The sequence below is a fragment of the Aulonocara stuartgranti genome (assembly GCF_965226115.1).
Source record: "Aulonocara stuartgranti genome assembly, chromosome: 18".
In the NCBI taxonomy this organism is placed as follows: Eukaryota; Metazoa; Chordata; class Actinopteri; order Cichliformes; family Cichlidae; genus Aulonocara; species Aulonocara stuartgranti.
Window position 1 is genome coordinate 30,355,799 of NC_138954.1, and position 21,625 is coordinate 30,377,423.

The 21,625-nt window shown below is 43.3% G+C and overlaps 2 protein-coding genes across 5 annotated transcripts in view; both read left to right on the forward strand.

Moving 5' to 3' along the window:
- Nucleotides 1-21,625, forward strand: part of ctnnd2b (catenin (cadherin-associated protein), delta 2b) — a 191,990-nt gene that overhangs the window by 128,983 nt on the left and 41,382 nt on the right. For all 4 annotated transcript variants that reach the window (XM_082512621.1, XM_082512623.1, XM_082512622.1 and 1 more), the window contains exon 14: nucleotides 5,742-5,955. In XM_082512621.1, the coding sequence (XP_082368747.1) occupies nucleotides 5,742-5,955 (214 nt within the window). The remainder of the gene's footprint in view (nucleotides 1-5,741; nucleotides 5,956-21,625) is intronic.
- On the forward strand, nucleotides 14,721-19,551 carry LOC309694713 (uncharacterized protein; the record flags this gene model as incomplete). Its single annotated transcript, XM_082514922.1, has 2 exons — nucleotides 14,721-17,625; nucleotides 17,701-19,551. Exons 1-2 carry the CDS (start codon nucleotides 17,221-17,223, stop codon nucleotides 19,549-19,551), a joined length of 2,256 nt encoding a protein of 751 aa, XP_082371048.1. The 5' UTR covers nucleotides 14,721-17,220.

The following is a 21,625-nucleotide window of genomic DNA, read 5'->3' on the forward strand; positions in this document are numbered from 1 at the left end:
AGTATGGTAGTATGTAGCGCAGGACTGCCAAAACTACAACCCAGGGGCCAAGCTGTTTTTGTCCTTGAGAAAGATGCCTGACTGGTGAAATAATAGACAGAGAGATCTCAGCCCGTTCCCATTCTCAAGGTGTCAAATACTGCTGTTATTCCAGAGCTGTTGGCATTCCCAAAATTACGCATAAGATGTGTTTTGTGTTTGTGCGTGAAACGAGTCTAGACAGTACTAAGTTTGATCTGTCACTTGATTGTAACACTTCTGGGAGACCCCTTGAAATAAAAGCCCTTTAAGCGTCATTTTTCAACTTGCAGAATTATTGTAGCACTCTGTCCTTTAATCACAGGGTGGTTTGGATGTTTTTTTTGTTTTTTTCCTAAACCTTACCAAAACATTATAGTGTCTAAACGTAACCAAGTACTTCAGTGCATTCAGTCATGTGAAAAGGAAAGTTTTCACAGGACTTTCTGAACCCCATGATTCAATACCCTGCAGGACCATGTTTAGCAGTCATTTTCTGCATGACTTTCTCAGTCTCTCACATTATTGCAGAGTAATTGCGTCCCATTCTTCTGTACGAGATCGTTTCAGTTCCTTACGATTTATGAACATCTGTTTATGCACAGCTCTCTTAAGGTCCCAGCAGTTCAATCAAGTTGAGGTCCAGGCTTTTTCCACACTGAGATTCTTTTGTCCTGATGCATGATCCCATCACGAGTTGTAGAATGTGGATCCAAACACTCAGACTCAGAATGCAGGAAGGAATTAACAAAAAGAGAACCATTTATTAAGGCTGTTGGCAGATAATCCACAAAAAAGGGATGAAACAAAAAGTCCAAAAAGGAACTGAAAACTATAAAGTATTGGAAACATAAAGACAGCTGAACTAAATCACAGAGCAAAAGCAAAGCACAGCTATCAAAATAAAGCAGGAAGTGAGATAACTAAACAGGGAAAACACACACGTGAATGAGGTCGACACAAGAGGATGGGAACCCTGATGAAGGAAATAGACTCTAAAGCATCTATGAATTAGACTAAATACACTGAAAATACATGAATCAAACCATGAGTCGAATAGATTATTTAAATAAACAAAACCTGAAAGCCCAAAAACCACAAATACCATGTCAAATGACCCAGAACCTTGACAGACCCAGTTTAGCTGTCAGAGTTGGCCTACATTTGACTCTGGAGTACTTTGGTATACAGAGTAGTTCATAGTTGCCTCAGTGACTGGTACGTGCCCAGGTCCTGCAGCTGCAAATCAATCCCAAATCATCACCCCTCCACCACCGTGTTTGATAGTTGGGATGAGGTATTTGTGCTGATATTCTGTGTTTGTGTGTTTGTTTTTAGACAAATGTGGCGCTTTGCATTATGACCAAACATCTTATCTTTGGTCTTGTCTCAAAGGGTCCTTGAAAGTAGAGTAATACATACTAATACGTATGTTTACTTCAATTCCACAACTGTTCTGTTTTGTTGCTAACAATAAAACTCTCCGGCATGATGGCGCCTGTGTTTGGCTTTGCCGCTGTCGGGTGTAGCTGTTTTTGCTCTATTGTTGTGTTTTTTCTCTCTACTCTGCTGTTTTTTAACTGTTTTAATGATGTTCTGGCTGCCTTGGTCTACGACCGTCTGACGCTATTATCCATCCGTTCGTCAATGACGGCCAAAGATGTTTTTTCCTCTTCCTTTTGTGGGACTTTCCATTCTCCACTCTTTTTCCCGCATTCCTCTGGTACCTTCCACCCTCTGCCTGTGACTGAATCTTCGGCCAACGCTTTCAGCGTTCCCCGTAGACTACGGAGAAGAAGAGGAAAGAGATCAGGCATCCAGGTGAAGCTTAGGCTCCTTTGGCGGCGGGGGCTGATTAGAAAGCGATGTCGGGCGTTTTCTGTTGCCTACGCACATGACAGCTATATGGAGAGGCCTGGCTCTCGTGTTATCTCAGAAGGGTTCATCCAGACTCTTCTGCTGACTGGTTTTTTATCCCCTCGGTGAGTGGAATATATGAACATGAAGGCTCTGATCTCAGGAATTTACGCCCTTTAGCTCGAGAAACTCGAGCTTCTACCAACAACAATGTTTTCACCCCGCTGTCTATGGCGCTCTTTAATGCCCGATCTTTGGCGAATAAATCGTTTGTGCTTAACGATTTCATTGTTTCTAAAAATCTGGACTTCCTGTTTTTGACTGAGACCTGGCAACGGGGTTCGGATTATTCGTCTACTATTGAAATGTGCCCAAACGGCTTCTCTGTCATTAGCCAGCCTCGAGGATCTGGTCGTGGAGGAGGCCTCGCGGTGGCATTTCGGAGCCGTTTAGACTGCCGTGCAGTGAAAGTTGGACACTTTCTGTCTTTTGAGCTGCAGCTCATCAAAATCGGAAAGAAGGATCCTTTTCACTGTGCACTGGTTTATCGCCCTCCTGGCCCAAACAGCTCGTTCTTAGCTGAGTTTAGTGATTTTCTGTCCTCTACTATGAGGTTGTCTAAATTGCTTCTTGTGGGAGATTTTAATATACATGTCGATGATGAGTCCGACCCCTTTGCTAGGGGTTTTACCAGCATTATGGACTCTTTTCATTTTATCCAACATGTATCTGGCCCCACACACAACAAAGGCCATACATTGGACCTTGTCTTTTCTTTGGGTCTGAATATTGATTTTATTTGTTCTAAGGACATTTTTATTTCTGACCATTATTGTCTTTTTTAATATGTCTTTTTGCAAGCCTATGTCTCCTGTTCATCGGACAGTCATTTCCCGTACTATAAACCCCTCCACAGCACAGAAGTTCTCTGATGCTTTTAATTTAACATTATCCCCACAAAACGATGTTGAGTTTTCTATAGATCTATTCAATTATCATTGTCTTTCGATCTTAGATGAAATCTGTCCGATTAAAATGAGACCTGTGCTTGTTTCTAAGTCTGTACCCTGGTTAAATGACAACATTCGTCTTATAAAACAAAATTGTCGTAAAGCCGAGCGGTTATGGAGGAAAACGCACTTAAATGTTCATCTCCTCTATTTAAAGGATCTTTTAGCCTCCTTTAACAGTGCTATTAGAGTTGCAAGGGCTGCTTACTTTTCTCAGTTGGTTACAAAGAGCAGAGGTAATCCTAAAGTTTTATTTGATACTATTACTAATATTATTACTCCTGCTTCACCTGCCGCCATTATCTCCTCTGTTGAAGATTGTGAAACTTTTCTTGATTTCTTTTTAGAAAAAATCAGTAACATAAGGAAAAACTTGTCCTTTTCAGCATCTGCGCTGTCTGCTCCCACGCCAGCTCGGCCTGTCGTTTTAGAAGGTTTTTCACCTGTTTCACTACCAGAGTTGGAAAAAATAGTCAGTGCAACAAAATTATCCACTTGCTCTCTTGATGTGTTACCTGCATCATTATTTAAAAATGTTTTTTACTCTACTGGTCCTTGCATTCTTACTATAATTAACACCTCCTTGGCTTCGGGCATAGTCCCTGCCTATTTTAAAACTGCTGTTATTCATCCTTTGTTAAAAAAGCCTATGCTGGACCCATCTCTCCCTAGCAATTATAGACCATTTCAAAAATTCCGGTAATCGCTAAGATTTTAGAGAAGATCGTGGCTAAGCAGCTTACAGCAGTCTTAGATAATTATAGTATTTTCGACAAATTTCAATCGGGCTTTCGTAAAGTCCATTCCACCGAAACAGCCCTTCTTAGAGTTTCTAATGATATTCTGTTACAAAGTGATGCAGGAAATTGTTCTGTTCTCTTAATGTTGGATCTTACGGCGGCTTTTGATACTGTTGACCATTTTATCTTACTTAACAGGTTGAAATACTGGGTCGGTGTCTCTGGGACTGCATTGAAATGGTTCTCCTCGTATCTCTCTGACCGATTTTCCTCTGTGGCAGTTTCTAAGTATAGATCATCTTCTGCGTCTCTGTCTTTTGGTGTGCCAAAAGGCTCTGTGCTGGGGCCATTACTGTTTTTAGTCTATTTACTCCCTCTCCAGCACATTCTGAGCCCTTTTGAGGATATTTGTTACCATTGTTATGCGGACGATATCCAACTCTATATATCTTTTAAGCCGGAGGAGGTTTCTAAGCTGCAGCTTTTAAATGTGTGCTTGGAAACCATTAAAGGCTGGATGGCTGAAAACTTCCTCCAACTAAATGATAACAAAACCGAAGTCCTCTTATGTGCCCCAGATAGACATAGACCCAGTATAATAAATGCTCTTGGTCCTCTTTCAGCGTTTGTAAAACCATCTGTCAGGAACTTAGGGATTATCCTTGATCCTGCTCTTACGTTAGATAGTCATGTTAAATCTCTTGTTCGGTCCTGCTTTTATCATTTAAGAAATATCTCTAAATTGAGCTCCATAATTTCCTATACCGAACTCGAGATTGTTATTCATGCTTTTATTTCATCATGATTGGACTATTGCAATTCCCTGTTTACTTGTTTAAACAAAGGTTCCTTGGAGCGTCTGCAGATCGTTCAGAATGCTGCAGCAAGACTTCTGACGAAAGTTTCTAAATATTCACATATAACACCGTTGCTTAAGCAGTTACATTGGCTTCCTGTCGAATCTAGAGTCCATTTTAAGATTTTGGTTTTAACTTTTAAGGCTCTTCGACAACAAGCACCACCATATATTATTGAACTTTTGCAGCCCTATGCCCCTAGTAGGTCTCTGAGGTCGAGTAGTCAGGGCCTACTTGTCATTCAGTATACGAGACTGAAAACTAGGGGTGATAGAGCTTTTGCTACTGTGGCCGCTCGACTTTGGAACTCATTGGATTCATTGATTACTTTTAAAAAACAGCTAAAAACTTATCTTTTTAAAATTGCTTTTTGTTAACTTTGTTTGTTTTTTGTCTTTTAATCTGTTATATCTGTAAAGCACTTTGTGATGTCTATCTAGAAATGTGCTATATAAATAAAATTTTACTTATTTTACTTACTTACTTATAACCACGTACTCTTACCAAATACTCTTAGCGCCGTTCATTTTAAGTTTTTGTTGTTTGAATGTTTGCACAGCATGACTGTAAAACGAAACAAAATTGAATAACTTAAAAAAAACAAGTTACACGTCACCCTTGGTAAGAAAGATCTCCATATTTTTGTTCCCTCTATCTAAAAGAAAAAGAGGTAAATCTACAATCACTTTGCTGCTGGTATTATTTGGGGTTATGTGTTGGTTTATTAAAATGCACTTGTAATTGCAGTTTTTTTGACACAATATTAAGTTCTTTATATTATCCTAACCACCCCAGGTTACAGGGAATATGTAGTGACTGATTTTGTAAACAGCCAGTATCGGCTCTGGCATTTTCAAACACATCTGTGCAATAAGGCTTAATGCTGCGGTACAAAAGTCATGTTAGACAAGCACACCTACCATATCTCTGCACAATCTCTTCCACTGCTTTTGTTTTTATGGAGAGGAGCCAGTCTGCCCTACATTTTCTCTTTGTCTAGACAGAGGAAAGCAGGGAGGGCTGATAGGACAGAAAGTGCAGTGGCTGGCATTTCAATAAATCTCGTATCAGTGAGAGGAGCACCAGCATAGCCTGTTTGTTTATTTTAGTACTAACAAGGTAAAAAGTACAATTCACCTGTTAACATTTTGTGAGGAGATTGGGGTAAACGATGCTCCAATGTCTTTCAGGCTAAATAAAAACACCCCTCGTTTTATTATAATCCACACCTTATATCTGTCCCTCCTCTCTGGTCTCAGATTCGGCGGCAGGGTGGAATCCAGCTGCTGGTGGACTTGTTGGACCACAGGATGACTGACGTGCACCGCAGCGCCTGCGGAGCCCTGAGGAACCTGGTGTATGGCAAAGCCAACGACGACAACAAGATCGCCCTGAAGAACTGCGGAGGCATACCCGCTCTAGTGCGACTGCTCCGGAAGACCACAGACGTGGAGATCCGAGAGCTGCTCACAGGTAACACACGTGCACATACGCTATCTAAACAAAAGTTTTGGACCACGCCTCTTTATCTTTGAATCCTGGTGTTTTCAGTCTCATTGTCACATTGTATAAAATCAAGCACCTAGCCATGCAGCCTGCCTTTTAAAACATTTATGAATGAATGGGTCATTAAAGTGGTCGCTCCATACAGTCGAGTACAGGTCAATTTGTGAATTCTCTTCCCTCCTAGATCTTCCATACCATAGCAACTTAGATACCAAGCCAGACAATAGTTACAAATTACAGAGCGAGATCGCTCCAAAACCTCTTTTAGATTAAAAACTGGCTGCTTCATTACATGTGCTACAATGGCTGAGCAGTTCTTGTTGGTGTAATCTATAAGTGGCCCAGTACTTGTCCGTATAGTGTATTTTGAAGTTGCCATCATTAGTGAATACTCACCATATTTCCTGGGAACTAACCAGATGTGTATCCTTCTCCTGGACAAATGAGGCTTATTTTTGTAGAACATTATGTGAACCTCAACTAGCACTAGGCTTGTTGGACATTTCAGCCTGAGGAAAGGGCTTGAAATTGAATCAACAGAGTCATGGGCAGCTAAGGCTCACTGATTCACATGTTGAGCGAAGGCTGGCCTGTGTGGTCCGATCCAACAGATGAGCTACTTAAGCTCAAATTACTGAAAGAGGGAATGCTGGTTCTCATAGAAAGGTGTCAGAATACACAGTGCATCATTGCATAGCTGCAGAGAAGTCAGGGTGCCCATACAGGACATAAAGGTCCTGTTGCTAATATACCAAATACTATAAAACTGTAATTCAAGAAAAAGTCTTAGATTTTCTACCTGTGGGTACTCCTTCGTACTATAGTCCCTATATAGTCCTCACACACGTTATTTTCCTTCACATGGACAATACAGATATGACTATATTTACAGAGAGCAGTCCAAGACACAAAACATGCCGCATTATGCATGTTTCCATTTACACTTCAGCACAAATACAGAGGCACACACACACTCACACAGAGGAGACAACTGTTTACTGCCTGCCTACTTCCCCGTACTCATCAAGTGCTGTTGACTTGTCAAACTGAATTTCTGTGCAAAGGTCTGTACTGCACTTGTATCCACAGCATGATTGTATCCTCTGTGAGTAAACACAAATATCTCCATAGAAATTGTGTTCAGGGTGGACTAATTTGAGGTTCTATAATCCACGTGGAGGTCAGCATTTGTAAACTCAGATAGATTAAAGGATTACCAGCAACGCCTCTTTTTTACAGCATTTACTGTATCCTGGCAGTCTCTTTTCTGATTAGAGTTTACATGGACGGCCACACACTCTTACCTCTCGAGAGGGATGGAGAGATGATGGAGCCAGAAGAGGAATGTTACTTAATTTTCAAACTGATCTACAGCCAGAAACTCCCAGGGGTGGGGCGGGGTGTTTCCAGTCCATGAGCCAAATGAGAAATATAGATTTCTCTTACCAGCACCAGTACTCATGAAAACATCTTTGCTATGGAGCTGCAAAGAGATGGATATTTGTCCTATGATTTATGCCTTTTATTGCCGTAGTCAGCCTGTGAGGACGTGTAAGCAAATCAGTGACGACATTAATACCACTAACAAATGAACCAAATAGTAACAAAGATCTAATTCTCTGGGAATCCTTGGGTTGATCTTTGCCACTGATGGGTTGGTACTGACCTAAACAAACTTTGTTCCCTTCCCACTGGCAGTGGCCTCCCCTCAGCAGGACAGTGCCACTCGCACACGGAAAAAATGCTAGGCATTGACTTGAGGAACATGACAAACAAGGTGTTGATAAGCTTACATAGCCCATTCTGGTCGAGCATATATAGAATGCATGGTTGCACTGTCCTCCGACCCAGAGGACCCAAAAGAACCAGACATCAGAGGACATTCCCATGTATCTATGCCCTGATGGGTTCAAAGCTATTTTGGCAGCGAAAGTGGGTTGTTTCATTGTCGTCTGATTCCTGTAATTGTCTAATCTAGTACTAGACCACATGAAACCATTACTTAGCCATGCCAAATTTGTACTAGATTAACAGGAAGAGTGTGAAACTGAAGTCTAATCCATATCTATTCAATTCACAGAATTGTTGTTCACAAACAAGAGTGTTTCAATTCAGAGAAAAACCCAAAAATCATATGACCCCCTATGAGCAAGCACTTTGGCAACAGTGGGAAGGAAAAACTCCCTTTTAACAGGAAGAAACCTCCAGCAGAACCAGGCTCAAGGAGGGGCGGGGCCATCTGCTGCGACTGGTTGGGATGAAAGCAGGAAACAGGATAAAGACATGCTGTGGAAGAGAAACCGAGATTAATAACAAGTGTGATTCAATGCAGAGAGGTCTATTAACACATGTTGAGTGAGAAAGGTGACTGAAGAAGAAATACTCAATGCATCATGGGAATCCCCCAGCAGTCTACACCTATTGCAGCATAACTAAGGGAGGATTCAGGGTCACCTGGTCCAGCCCTAACTATATGCTTTAGCAAGAAGGAAAGTTTTAAGCCTAATCTTAAAAGTAGAGATAGTGTCTGTCTCCTGAATCCAAACTGGAAGCTGGTTCCGCAGAAGAGGGGCCTGAAAACTAAAGGCTCTGCCTCCCATATTCTTCTTTTAAATACTCTAGGAACAACAAGTAAGCCTGCAGTGCGAGAGTGAAGTGCTCTAATGGGGTGATATGGTACTACAAGGTCATTAAGATAGGATGGGGCCTGATTATTTAAGACCTTGCATTTTGATTCCAAAAGAAGAATGTATTGCATACAAATGACATCACAGGGCTTTCAGGCCACCTTGCTATAAGGACCTTACCCACAAACTGAGTATCGTTGAGTCAAGCTGAGCCGAGTAGGTACTAGTGGAAAAGAGGCATTAGTTATGCTGCAGTAAGCCTAGGCTGCTGGGGACTTCCCATGCGCTGTTTCTTCTTCACTCTTACTGCTCTGCATCTACTCATTAGTCATGATTAATCTCTGGCTCTTTTCCACAATGTATTTATTGTCCTGTCTGATTGTTGATAGCACCAAGAGAAGCCACAGTCTGTGGATGAATCTCAGCCGATTACTTTGATGATACAGTGCCAAGTAGTTTTCATTTGGTACAATTACATGGGATATTTAGGCTCGACCTAGATTTGGGGGAATACAGTAAAGTCCTTTTTTTCTGTTTTACAAATCTGAAATCAGGTTTTTAACAGCATTCTTATTTTATCGAGGATGTCTAACACCATTTCATGACAGTATTCCAAGCAGCTAACAAATTCTTGGAGACATTAGGAGAGGTTTCAGTCCAGCTTACCTGTAACTGTGAAAACTTGTTTTCCCTCTCTGCAAACTGTCCAAAAGCAAAGTGTCTCCTCACACAAAAGCTGCACAGAGCCTTTGCCCACATTCCAAATTATTTACAGCAGCACTTCACACATCAGGCTGATGTGAGATATTGGTGAGAGACAAACAGTTTAAGAAGTATATGGGCTGATATCCCACAGTTCTGAAGAGTAATGGAAAAGTCTTATTAGGAAAGTTAAACCAAGAAGCATGTCAGCTCCAACATACAGCCACATGGTGTTGAGTTTGACCCGCGTGTGCATTTCTGAATATGCATATGTGTGTAGTGAGTCTAGAAAAGGTTTTAGGCTTAGCAGAGATGGAAATAAAAGGGTTTTGTATGCTGCTAGAGTCTTAAAGAAGATTACCATATAAATTAGAGAAGCAATTCAAGGCACGAAGCACAGAAATCCCTCCTGTCACAAATTAATCAGCTGAACGACCGACCGGACGTAGACAGACCATGCTCTCCTCTCTTCTGCCTCTCAAAGACCCAGAGGAAATAACTCTCTCTCCCTCCCTGTTTGCCAGCCTCTCTCACTCCCTCTCTTATCCCTCTGCGCTCAGATTCTTGTAATTGGTCTCTCTCTTTTCTCCTGTCTCTCTCCTGTCCTCTTTGCCTTTCTCCATCTCCCTTTTTTTCCCCATCTTTTTCTATATTGCCTGCCCTCTCTGGCTCTTGCTTGCTCTCTGGTGAGCTTTTTGAATCAGGATCACAGTGGGAAGTCAAGCTGCCTGCCTTGGTAGCTACAGACTCGCACAGACACGCAAACATGCACAAAGGGCTGGTTCACAAGCACACACATTCATTCACGTGTGCAGCTTGCTTCATGGCACAAAAAGTGACAAGCAGGCTTGTTGCTCTGTGCTCTTCAGTCTCTTTCAGTTCAGTAACTACGGTCCTTTTTTTTACCTTCTGTCTTTAGAACTAATAAAGGTTATATGGGGGGAATAAAGCAGATTGAACACACCAAATAGCAGCATTACTGCTGATGCATGATTGTGTGTTCAACATCTTTAGTTCTTCATGTTATTGTTGTTCTCTGTGCACCTCAGAAGTAGGTGAGGTTGTGCTCCATTCTGTTTCCAGTACGTTAAATTTGCCCGGAGCTGACCCTGGGCACCCAGGCGAGACGGGCAATAGTTAGACTCTGGGTTTGCTGAAAGGGAAAGACTGCTGCCCCTGGATCCAGACAAGCAGAAGAAGATGGATGGTTGGACATATTGACGGATGGAATACAAATGTTAGATTTATGAAGAATTATCAAAATAGTGTAAAGCAGGGGTGTCAAATTCAATTGCACAGGGGGCCAAAACTCAAGGCACACTTTAGGTCGCGGGCCAAACAAGATAAACATTTATTGAACACACTAAAACAATGTTTTTTAAACATAAATATGAATAAAAACAGACAGGAATATTATTCCAGATTAAATAAACTTAAAAAAAATAAACTTTAACTTTAAATATTTTGCTCTTCATAAAACTATATCCTGTCAAAATTATGCAAGTTAGAAATATGAACATGCTGCCAAAAACCCCAGAAAAAATAAATGAAAGCATACACAAGGTTCGAGCCGCATGTAGATGGAGCTGGGCATTGCTTCAGGAATGGAACTAATAAACTGTGCGGGCCATTCAGTGTCGTACTTTCCCTTGAGTGTATCATTACACCGCAGCTCCATCTGAATCTGCACAGGTGCAATTCAGCAAAGTCCGCTGACTTGGTTCAGCATTACTTGGCAACAGAGAAAGTGAGACAAGTTGCACTGGTGCATTTGTGACAGCTTCACTTGAAATACCATCACCGCATCATACATGCCATGTCCATGAACTGACAGATTTCATTGCTGAGCTCAAAAACTCTATTGAGAATTTTTATCCCAACTCAGCCAACGGACCTCTGTATGATAAGGAATGTCGGCAAACTCTGAATCTATTTCCCGCATAAAAGACTGAAATTGACGGTGATTTAAACTTTTAGCTCAGATAAAATTTATGGTTGGCGTTACGGTGATCATTACATGCTCCATTTTTAGGACTTTACCACACAGCGTTTCCTGGTGTATGATGCAGTGATATGCTGTTAACTCACCGGTACAGTTCTCCTCCTGCATCTTTACTCGCATCCTGCTGACTAGTCCACTTTTTTCACCGCACAACACCGGCGCTTCATCTGTTGTAAGTCCAACAAGTTTGTCCCAGGGCAGTTTCATGTCGGTTACACTTTGACATACGTTTTAAAAAATGTCTTTTCCTGTAGTTGTCCCATGCATCGATTTAATGTTCAATATTTCCTCTACACGGATGAAGATGGCCAGCTGTGCAATGTCCATCATGTCTATACTTTCATCCACAGCAAGAGAGTATGCAATAAAGTTTTTGCTTCTTTCACACAACTGTGTTCTTAAATCAGTGGCCATCTCACAAACCCGATCAGCAATCGTATTTCTCCTCAGGCTCACATTTGCCAAAATCTGCGTTTTGTCTGGACACAAGATGTCGCACACCTTCATCATGCAGCTCTTCTGAGTGCCGGGCTGATTTGGCTGTCTCCTCTGCTACAATAAAACTTGCTTTCACAACAGCTTCACTTTGTGATTTTTGCTCTGGTGAAAAAAGTCTGCTGAAATGTCAGATTCTTCTTTAGGCTTCTACTTTCTGTAGTTTCTGCTCTGCATTTAGGTTTTTCAGCTTATCCTGACGTTTTGTCTGGTAGTGCCGTCTTAAATTAAATTCCTTAATTACAGCCACATTAGCTCCACTGATAAGACACACGGGTTTACCAGCAATGTCTGCAAACATATATTCAGTCACCAGTGTTGGGGAGTAACGGAATACATGTACCGCCGTCACGTATTTAAAATACAAAATATGAGTAACTGTATTCCGTTACAGTTACCGTTTAAAAAGGTGGTATTTAGAATACAGTTACTTTGTTGAAATAAATGGATTACACTGCGGTACTTTCCTGGTTCATATTGTGGTGGGTCAGGACTGTTTGGGTGTTGTTTGACAGCTACGTTCTGTTGTTCCAGGTGGCAGCGTTACGGTTGCCATGGTTACAGGGCGACGCTCTCTCTCTCTCTCTCTGCGACTGTGTGTTTCCTGGGTGAGAGAGCGCCTTTTTGTTGTTGTTGTTGTTGTTGTTGTTGTGCTAAGCTACCAGGCAGAATGCTATAGGCATAGCTCTAAAGAATGGGCAGTGTAGTCCGTGTTGCATTGAGAATGGACTGCCATACCCGTTATGTGTCTGTGAGCAATAGGAGGGAGAAAAAGGATAGTGGAAAAGTCTGAGCTGTCATCGAGCAAAAACGGGAGCTGGAAGCATGTAAATATAATAATAACCACTGCAGCCAAGAAGAGTGCCTGACGAGCCCAGTTGTAAGTAAGGACTCGACTGTACACTGTGTTTGTGTTTTCCTCCGAAACAAGAAGTTCCGTTGGAGCAGCCTTTCAACGCCTCTCTCTGTCTCTCGCAAGAAAAGTTGACCCACACAACAAAGTAAAGCTATTTTTCAGCTACGAGCTGACATCACACAGCAATAGTACATTCGTGTAGTTGTACAAAGTATGATAATATATTAAGTAATCCAAAGTATTCAGAATACGTTACTGTCATCGAGTAACGTAACGGAATACGTTACAGAATACATTTTGGGGCATGTATTCTGTAATCTGTAATGGAATACATTTTAAAAGTAACCTTCCCAACACTGTCAGTCACCCACTGGCGCTGAAAGGTTCTGCTTTCAGAATCAACTTTTCTCTTCGCCATTGTGAGCGGCTAGCTTCGCAATAACAGAAGTTTGACCTGATTGACGCCACCCCCAAAGAGCTTCTCCATTGACGAGGGAATGTTCCCAGTTAGCCTAGCATTCAGCAAGGAGGATGCCGCACTGCATTATGGGATCTGTAGTTTGTATATTATTAGCGCCTCATATCGCCGGGCCATGCATAACAATAATAATACATCTATATAAAATGATCTCGCAGGCCGGATATAAATGTACGCCGGGCCGGATGTGGCCCGCGGGCCTTGACTTTGACACATGTGGTGTAAAGGATATATGAAGAGTCACAGAGAAGCAGGAAGAACTAGGAGCTCATGGTGGATTCAGTTGAGAAAACCGAACAGTTATTTTATTAACCCCAAGCTTTACCTGTCTATGTTTTAGTCATTTTAATTCTACACGAGGTCCATTTATTGCTGCTATGAACATGTTGGTGAAAATGATTAGCTAATCTGAGCTACAGAGGAGTGCTAATAACATGACATCGGCCCCCTCTGACTCACAGCTTGCTGCGCTTTCTTTAACTTCTTTATTCCCTTCACAGATTTGCGTTCTGTCAGTAGCTGTGGTTCCACTTGTCATTACAATACAACTTTTTTTTTTTTAGTCAGTCATGGGAGAAAACACCACTGCAAGCGACAGGTCCGGACTGTTCACGCTGGTTAGAAGCAGATATGGAAGCTGTCAGAGTCGTACTGATGGGAACGCTCCACAGTCTAGATGCAGTCCAGCAACGGTGCTCATCAAGCTTTAGCAGAGCAAAGAGGACATCAGCTTGATAGAGTGAGGGGCTCATATGAAAAAAGGGAGGACTAAAAGAACAATTCTTGATTATTAACAGAATGTAATAGTTAAGGACGCCTGATAGGCCAATGCATGAAAAGATATAAAAAGATGAACATAAAGCTGCACAAGACTTAAAATCAGTGGAAATAATGCAAAAATATGTTTTTGTGCATGCCGCACATCCACAGTTAATTATGTAAACATGCAGCGGTTTTGTTCCCTTGAGTTCTACGGTGCTCATTATCTTTTCAGTCCATTTAAAATGATTTTTAATGCAGTTCCTCTGTTAAGAAAATATCAAGCCTCTTTCATAATTACAGGTAAATAATAAGTCCATTCATTAAAACCAGATTGAATCTCATGAAGAATGGGATATTACCACAAGTCTTCTTCCTTTCCTACTTTCTTTCTGCCATATTGCAGAAGCACTCTGGTTGACCTTGACATAAACTATATAAAATGCTTCCCCACAGTGTTTCCAGTGATCAGTGACAAAGTCATTAAAGGACCCAAACTGTGTAAATATAATTACTCACTTTGAGGCTCATTAATGCACACAGCTATAGGCCAGTGTAGACCAAGTGATTAAACAGTAATCATTATGACAACAGAGTAAAGCTGACACCTATGATTTTAATTTGAGGTTATAAATGTGTCACTTCTGGGCCAACAAAGCGCTGCTCTGATTATGTGCCAGTATCAGTAGCTGCAGAGTGCAACGCTGACAAACATGGTAACATCAGCTCTCCTCCTATTCTAAAAACTTTAGGATATGACATATGATGCCTGAAGAAAGGTGTTAAAATAATATAAAGCCAAACAGATTAAAACTCAATCACAATATCAGATTTTCATGATTGTAGTGCTTGAATAATCATCGCAATCTGTTGAATTCAACCGTAACTTTATTGATTGTGTGTAGCCTTTTTGGACAAATTGAGTAGAAATGCAATCACACTGAGTCTGTATTACACAGTTGTTACCATATTATTCACACAGTGTTGCTATTTCACCTTTAAATATCATCAATACAAGGTTATCATGACACCCCTAATACTGATATAAAGTCAAAAAAGTCAGTGAACTTGTCACGGTCCTGGGTCGGGTCGACCCAGCATTTTGAGTTTCTTATGTTTTGGTTTATTTTTGCATTATGGATTGGTTATTCTCTGGTGATACTGTTTTGATTACAATTATATTCTGATTCTTTAGTTATCTGATGATGATGTTGATGACGATGATGATTATGTCTGGTTTAGGTTTTGTTATCTTGCCCTTATGTTTGGTTTAGGTTGCCTGTGCTTGGTCTTCTCTGCCCGTATGTCCCTCTGTTTGTCCATGACGTCATTATGCCTGTTTACGAGTCTGTCTCTGTCTGGCGTGTGCTTCCTGTCTTATTTTGTAGGTCTGTGTCCTTTGTCAGTGCGTTCAGCTTTGTGCTCTCCCTGTCTCGTCAGTGTAATCAACGTCAGCCGTGTCTCCCAGCTGTTTCCTCTTTGCTCCGTTCACCTCTTGTATTTAGTGTCTGTGTCTTCCCCTACTCGGTGTTGCATCGTTAACGTCTGTTCACCCTCACTTGCTGCGTGTTTAGGATTTCCAGTCCTCCTGCATCTCTGTTTAGAGTTTTGTTTGCTTTTGTGAGTTTTATTTTATCTTGATGTTCTGCTCCAGCAATAAAGCTGCATTTTCTGTCTAAACCTCGTGTCCTGAGAATCCTGCATTTTGGGTCCACCACTCCTGCCTGCCTGCCACACAGCCGACCATGACAGAACGATGCAACCATTTCCTGGACCCAGCGGATTCATCCCGGGAACATGACCTCTCCCGCATCCACCGCCTGATCGAGCGGGTCTCCCACACTAAGGACGCTAAGACTATGGCAGTTGGGATTAACGCTATAGAAGCGATCCTGGAGGGTAGAGATGGACCGATCCGATATTACGTATCGGTATCGGTCCGATACTGACCTAAATTACTGGATCGGATATCGGAGAAAAATAAAAAATGTAATCCGATCCATTAAATATCACGAAAGCACCTCACAAAACTTGCAACACGCCGTAACTCGCCTCAGAACGTCGGAGCAGTATGCATCACGTGATAGAGCAGCTGTGGCATGCGGGACCTGTCGGTGGTCTGGATAGCATTTGGAGCTTCGCTAGCAATCTGGCATTTCATCTCCGACAAAGTTATCCCCGAGAGAAGTAAAGCAAGTGTGTAAGTCCATCTCTGAATGTTTGTAAAGCATTCCCACGTTAAGCTTAACGAGCGACTGCCTCTCGCTCTCCGGCTGCTACTTCAATCGTGAAACTGCTAATGATCAGCTGATCGGCTTTTCTGTCGTGAGTCTCTCTTGTTTGTTTTTGGTCCACTTTGCGCCAGAAAGAGCAAACCAGCGGCTGAACAACAGCAGCACGTTTAAGCTTGATAAGCTGTTGTTACAATTTATTTAATATTACTTTCTACACCAGGATCTTTTTCTACGTAGCTGACGGCTGGTAACTGTGCAGGGGCGGATCTAGCAAAGTTTAGCCAGGGGGGCCGATAGGGCATTAACAGGGAAAAGGGGGCACAAAGACATACTTTTCTTTCTTATTCTCATTTAAAATGTCTAGCTTTTAATAAATAATTATCTGACACCCAAAGTTTTAATTTGATGTAAAATGAATAGAAGTCAATTACTGTATATAGTGACTATTAAGTCTAATATATATACCCTAGTAAGCTATAGTACTTTTTCCTTTGGGAAGGTACCATCTGTGCAGTCTGCAATTTTGTTGAAGAAAGATGTTGAATCTATTTAATATTTCTTGAAAAATAATTGATTTCTGTGCATTTTTTTTCACACTGCATCAAATTAAGGTTGATTACGTTGATTAAGCATCATGAGGTGGAGCGTGAGGGGTGGTTCCCTATTTTTTATTTATTTATTTTTGTTGTTGCTGGGAGTTGGAACCCTATTAGTTAGGTTGCTTAATATTTATGCTAAGTACTCTTTAAAATACCAGAATAGGGAGGATGGTGTAGGTCTAAGTTTATTAGATTGATCAGTATTGCTGAACTATGAAATATTTTTTTTGTATACAGGTATAACAGAATAGCTTTAGTGTAGTTGTTGTTTTAAACTTGAGTATGAACTTGCAGACTTGCAAAATGCAGCAAGATATTTTAAAAAACAGTTTTGTTGATTAAAAAACACTATATCGGATTCATATTGGTATCGGCAGATATCCAAATTTATGATATCGGTATCGGTATCGGACATAAAAAAGTGGTATCGTGCCATCTCTACTGGAGGGGAATCCTCATTTGCGCACACTAAAGGGATTTATGGGCTTCATAGACCAGCTGCATGAAGCCCAGGAGGTGCTACAGGCTCGGGAGCTTGCAGCTTTTGTCCGCGCCCAGTATTCTTCGCCGAAGCCGTCGCATCGGCAGCAGCCGCAACACAAGGAGCTCTCCGTGGAGTCGGCTGCCGTACAGCAGCAATTGCAACAGGGGAAAGGCGTTTCCGCACCGCGGCCACAGAGCTCCACTTCTTGCTGCTCAGGGCTTAAGTCACCTGCCTCCTGCTTGGCGGCGATGTGGTCGCAGGACGAGGACGAGGACGTCTTTTCTCCATCGTCACCAGTTTCTCCTGTCGCCTCAGCCCCTGCCGCCAGGAGGAAGCGGCGCCACCGCCGTCATTCCTCACTACAACCGGAGCCCAATCACTCGTCAGAACAGCAGGCAATGGTGAGTGATGTTGACTGTACCCCTATTGCTTCACCTGCAAATAGTAATGGGAACTGTTTTCTTCTCACGGCTAAGAGTAGTGAGGTGAAGGCGGTTTGTTCCATGGACGTTCACCCCGGCCCAGTAGAAAGAAAAGACTCCCTGACTCATTATGTTGATGCTTTTTCCGCTGAAGAACCAGAATGTATGGGCAAAACTCTGATTGTGCACCCTCTGTTGGAGCCTGCTAAGAACTTTTCTGTCGATACAGAGTTAACCCCGGACAGTTTGAATTCAGTTTTGACATGTACTGCTGAATCTATGAATGGCGCTGTGGGTTCGCAACCCAAGAATGGGGAGGGGGACTTAACGGGCTGTTTCTGCCCAGTTCTCTTAGAGCAGAGAAGCCTAAGCAGAACTGTTTCTTCTGAACTCGTTCAGCTAGTTAAACCGAGCCCTAGAGGCTCAGGGGAGCCTATACCACCCCCTGCATCACGCTCACTACAAACACCTCCTCAACCGTTAGCCCGTTCAGCAGCCCAGCTAGCTGTTCAGCTGCCCTCAGCTCAGTCAGCTGCCCAGTTAGCCACTCCGTTACCCGCAGCTCAATCATCTGCTCCTTCACTAGTTTCATTCTCCCCACAACGGTCACTTCAGTCTTTCTCAACCCAGTCTCCTGCTGAGCAGCCATCTTTTCTCACTCGTATTAAGCAGGAAAACATGCTCAACAGGACTGTTTTCGTTCCTCGAAAGCTGGCCCGATTAGAGACATTTACTACCTCCAGGGCCTCCCCAGAGTCCGAGTTTCAACCCGCAGTTGACTCTGGACCCCTGGGGGCTAAGGAGTCAGCCGATGACTGCACCCAACTGTTGCCTCCTGAGCCTAACCTATGTGTTGCTCAGCCCCAGTCAGCATCAACGCTGCCAGAGGCCCGTGTGCCTGCTGGTCCTGTTCTGTCCCTGCCAGAGGCCCGTGTGCCTGCTGGTTCTGTTGCGTTCCTGCCAGAGGCCCGTGTGCCTGCTGGTCCTGTTCTGTCCCTGCCAGAGGCCCGTGTGCCTGCTGGTTCTGTTGCGTTCCTGCCAGAGGCCCGTGTGCCTGCTGGTCCTGTTCTGTCCCTGCCAGAGGCCCGTGTGCCTGCTGGTTCTGTTCTGTGTATGCCAGGGGCTCCAGTGCCCACTGGGTCTGAGACTGTTTTTGCTGGGGGGCCCGAGGAGCCCGTCCAGCCACCAGCTGCAGTCTCATCACCAGTTGCAGTCTCATCACCAGCTGCAGTCTCATCACCCTCGCCTGCTGCGGCCTCAGAGTCTTCGGCCTCGCCTGGTCCGGTTTCAGCATCTGCTTTGGCTTCATCCTCGTCGCCTGGTCCAGCGTCTGCTTTGGCTTCATCCGGTCCAGCCTCTGCATCCTCATCATCCTCGTCTGGTCCAGCCTCTGCATCCTCGTCTGGTCCAGCCTCTGCATCCCCGTCTGGTCCAGCCTCTGCATCCTCGTCTGGTCCAGCCTCCGCTTCGCCTGGGGCTGCAGGGGCCACGCAGCCTTCAGGTCCCCTACTACCGCCTCCACATCGTCGGTCATCTGCCAGGCCGCTTGTTGGGCATCTCCGCCACCGTGGACGCCCTCCTGAACACCCTCCTGAACGCCGCCACTGCCTTCCGCGTGGCCGGCCCCCGGATCTGCTCTGTCGCCGCCACTGCCTTCCGCGTGGCCGGCCCCCGGAACTGTTTGCCCGTCGTCGCAGTTGCCGTCCACACAGTCGGCCCCCGGAACTGAACTGTTTTGGCCTCCTGCGCTGTCGGCCTCCAGGTCGGCCCCCTGAACTTGACCTTCTGGGTCTTTCTGGGCTCTGTCCCTCCTTCCTGGTCCCCCGCCGCCCACCCTGGTTGGGTTGTTTTCTGTTTTTGGCTGTTTTTTGTGCTTCTGTTGGGCGGTCTGGAGCCCGCCCTTGAAGGGGGGGTACTGTCACGGTCCTGGGTCGGGTCGACCCAGCATTTTGAGTTTCTTATGTTTTGGTTTATTTTTGCATTATGGATTGGTTATTCTCTGGTGATACTGTTTTGATTACAATTATATTCTGATTCTTTAGTTATCTGATGATGATGTTGATGACGATGATGATTATGTCTGGTTTAGGTTTTGTTATCTTGCCCTTATGTTTGGTTTAGGTTGCCTGTGCTTGGTCTTCTCTGCCCGTATGTCCCTCTGTTTGTCCATGACGTCATTATGCCTGTTTACGAGTCTGTCTCTGTCTGGCGTGTGCTTCCTGTCTTATTTTGTAGGTCTGTGTCCTTTGTCAGTGCGTTCAGCTTTGTGCTCTCCCTGTCTCGTCAGTGTAATCAACGTCAGCCGTGTCTCCCAGCTGTTTCCTCTTTGCTCCGTTCACCTCTTGTATTTAGTGTCTGTGTCTTCCCCTACTCGGTGTCGCATCGTTAACGTCTGTTCACCCTCACTTGCTGTGTGTTTAGGATTTCCAGTCCTCCTGCATCTCTGTTTAGAGTTTTGTTTGCTTTTGTGAGTTTTATTTTATCTTGATGTTCTGCTCCAGCAATAAAGCTGCATTTTCTGTCTAAACCTCGTGTCCTGAGAATCCTGCATTTTGGGTCCACCACTCCTGCCTGCCTGCCACACAGCCGACCATGACAGAACTAGCCATTGTAATTAAGTCTGCTGATATCAGCACAATCTCACATATATTTCATAACCTTTTTATTCAGTGAATTTATTCAGTCAAGATCGGTATAAAAGCTGCACGTAGGCTGTTCTTTCAAGTCAAATCCATACGATGCATCTTTGTGCTGCCGTTGACCCTGCTTTAAGAAATCTCCTTTCTGTGTCATGTAAGGCAGCAGTCCCCAACCTTTTTTGCGCCACGGACCGGTTTATGCTCGACAATATTTTCACGGACCGGCCTTTAAGGTGTCGCGGATAAATACAACAAAATAAAACTAGTACCGGTACCGAAAAAAGAAGATTTATTCATAACACACGTGAAAAGTACCAGGAAAACCGAGGTAACGATAAAAACGATAACAAAATAACGCTGAAAACCGATAAAAACCCTGAAAACCATACATTTCACACCTGAGCCTCAACTCTCGTGGCCCGGTACCAAACGACTCACGGACCGGTACCGGTCCGAGGCCCGGGGGTTGGGGACTGCTGATGTAAGGGATAAAAATGTGAGCCTGGTCACTTTCAGCTGCAAGACGGCTGGCTCAGCGTGTCGCCAGTGATCTTCAGGGCTGCCTTAGCTGTAATCTACATTGTGTTTCTACTGCACAATTTCAGCAATTAGTAAAGGTGACAACTGATTTATCCTCAGTTGTTCAAAGGACTGCGGAGCCACTCAGAAGGCAGGTGGTGTACACAGTCTGTCAGAGGAGGGTGGTCTCTCTTACTACAAAACCCCCCCTGCTGTTCTCAAGGTCATACCACTAGCGTGGGCTCCCTAGAGATGTTATGTACGTAACTTGAATGCAAGCAGCTCCTGAAGGGGATTTCTTGTTGGAACTTATAGCAATTGTAGGCCTATAGATGAAAAAGCTAGAAAAGCACATTAGCAGAGGTGAGCTTCCCTGTGAGACAGAACAAACATCTTTGCTGGTTTATGTATTTTTTTTGCACAGTGTTCACTTGACTTTTCTCATAAATGAGTTTAGGTGCAGTGATGCATTTCAACAGATATAGAGCATATACCGTACTGCTCAGTGGGCAGGATGGTTTAACCATATGCTTGAGAGTATGATATGTTGTGTAATAGGAGTGTGTTCTTTTATTTTTTTTTCCCTTTTTGTGCGTAAGGAAACAATAACTAAAGCTGATAATTGACTGCACTGATGTAGAGTGTGCAGTTTTTTCTTAAACGGGTGAACATTCAAGTACTAGTAGCTTCAAATGTGGCTTCGATAATAGTTGATAATAGTTGTTGAATAGACATCCAAAAGATGACTTTGTTGGCTGACCAACATTGAGATTTGGTTTAAAAGGAAAAGTGACAAGCTGTCTTCTCAGACTGTTAAACGA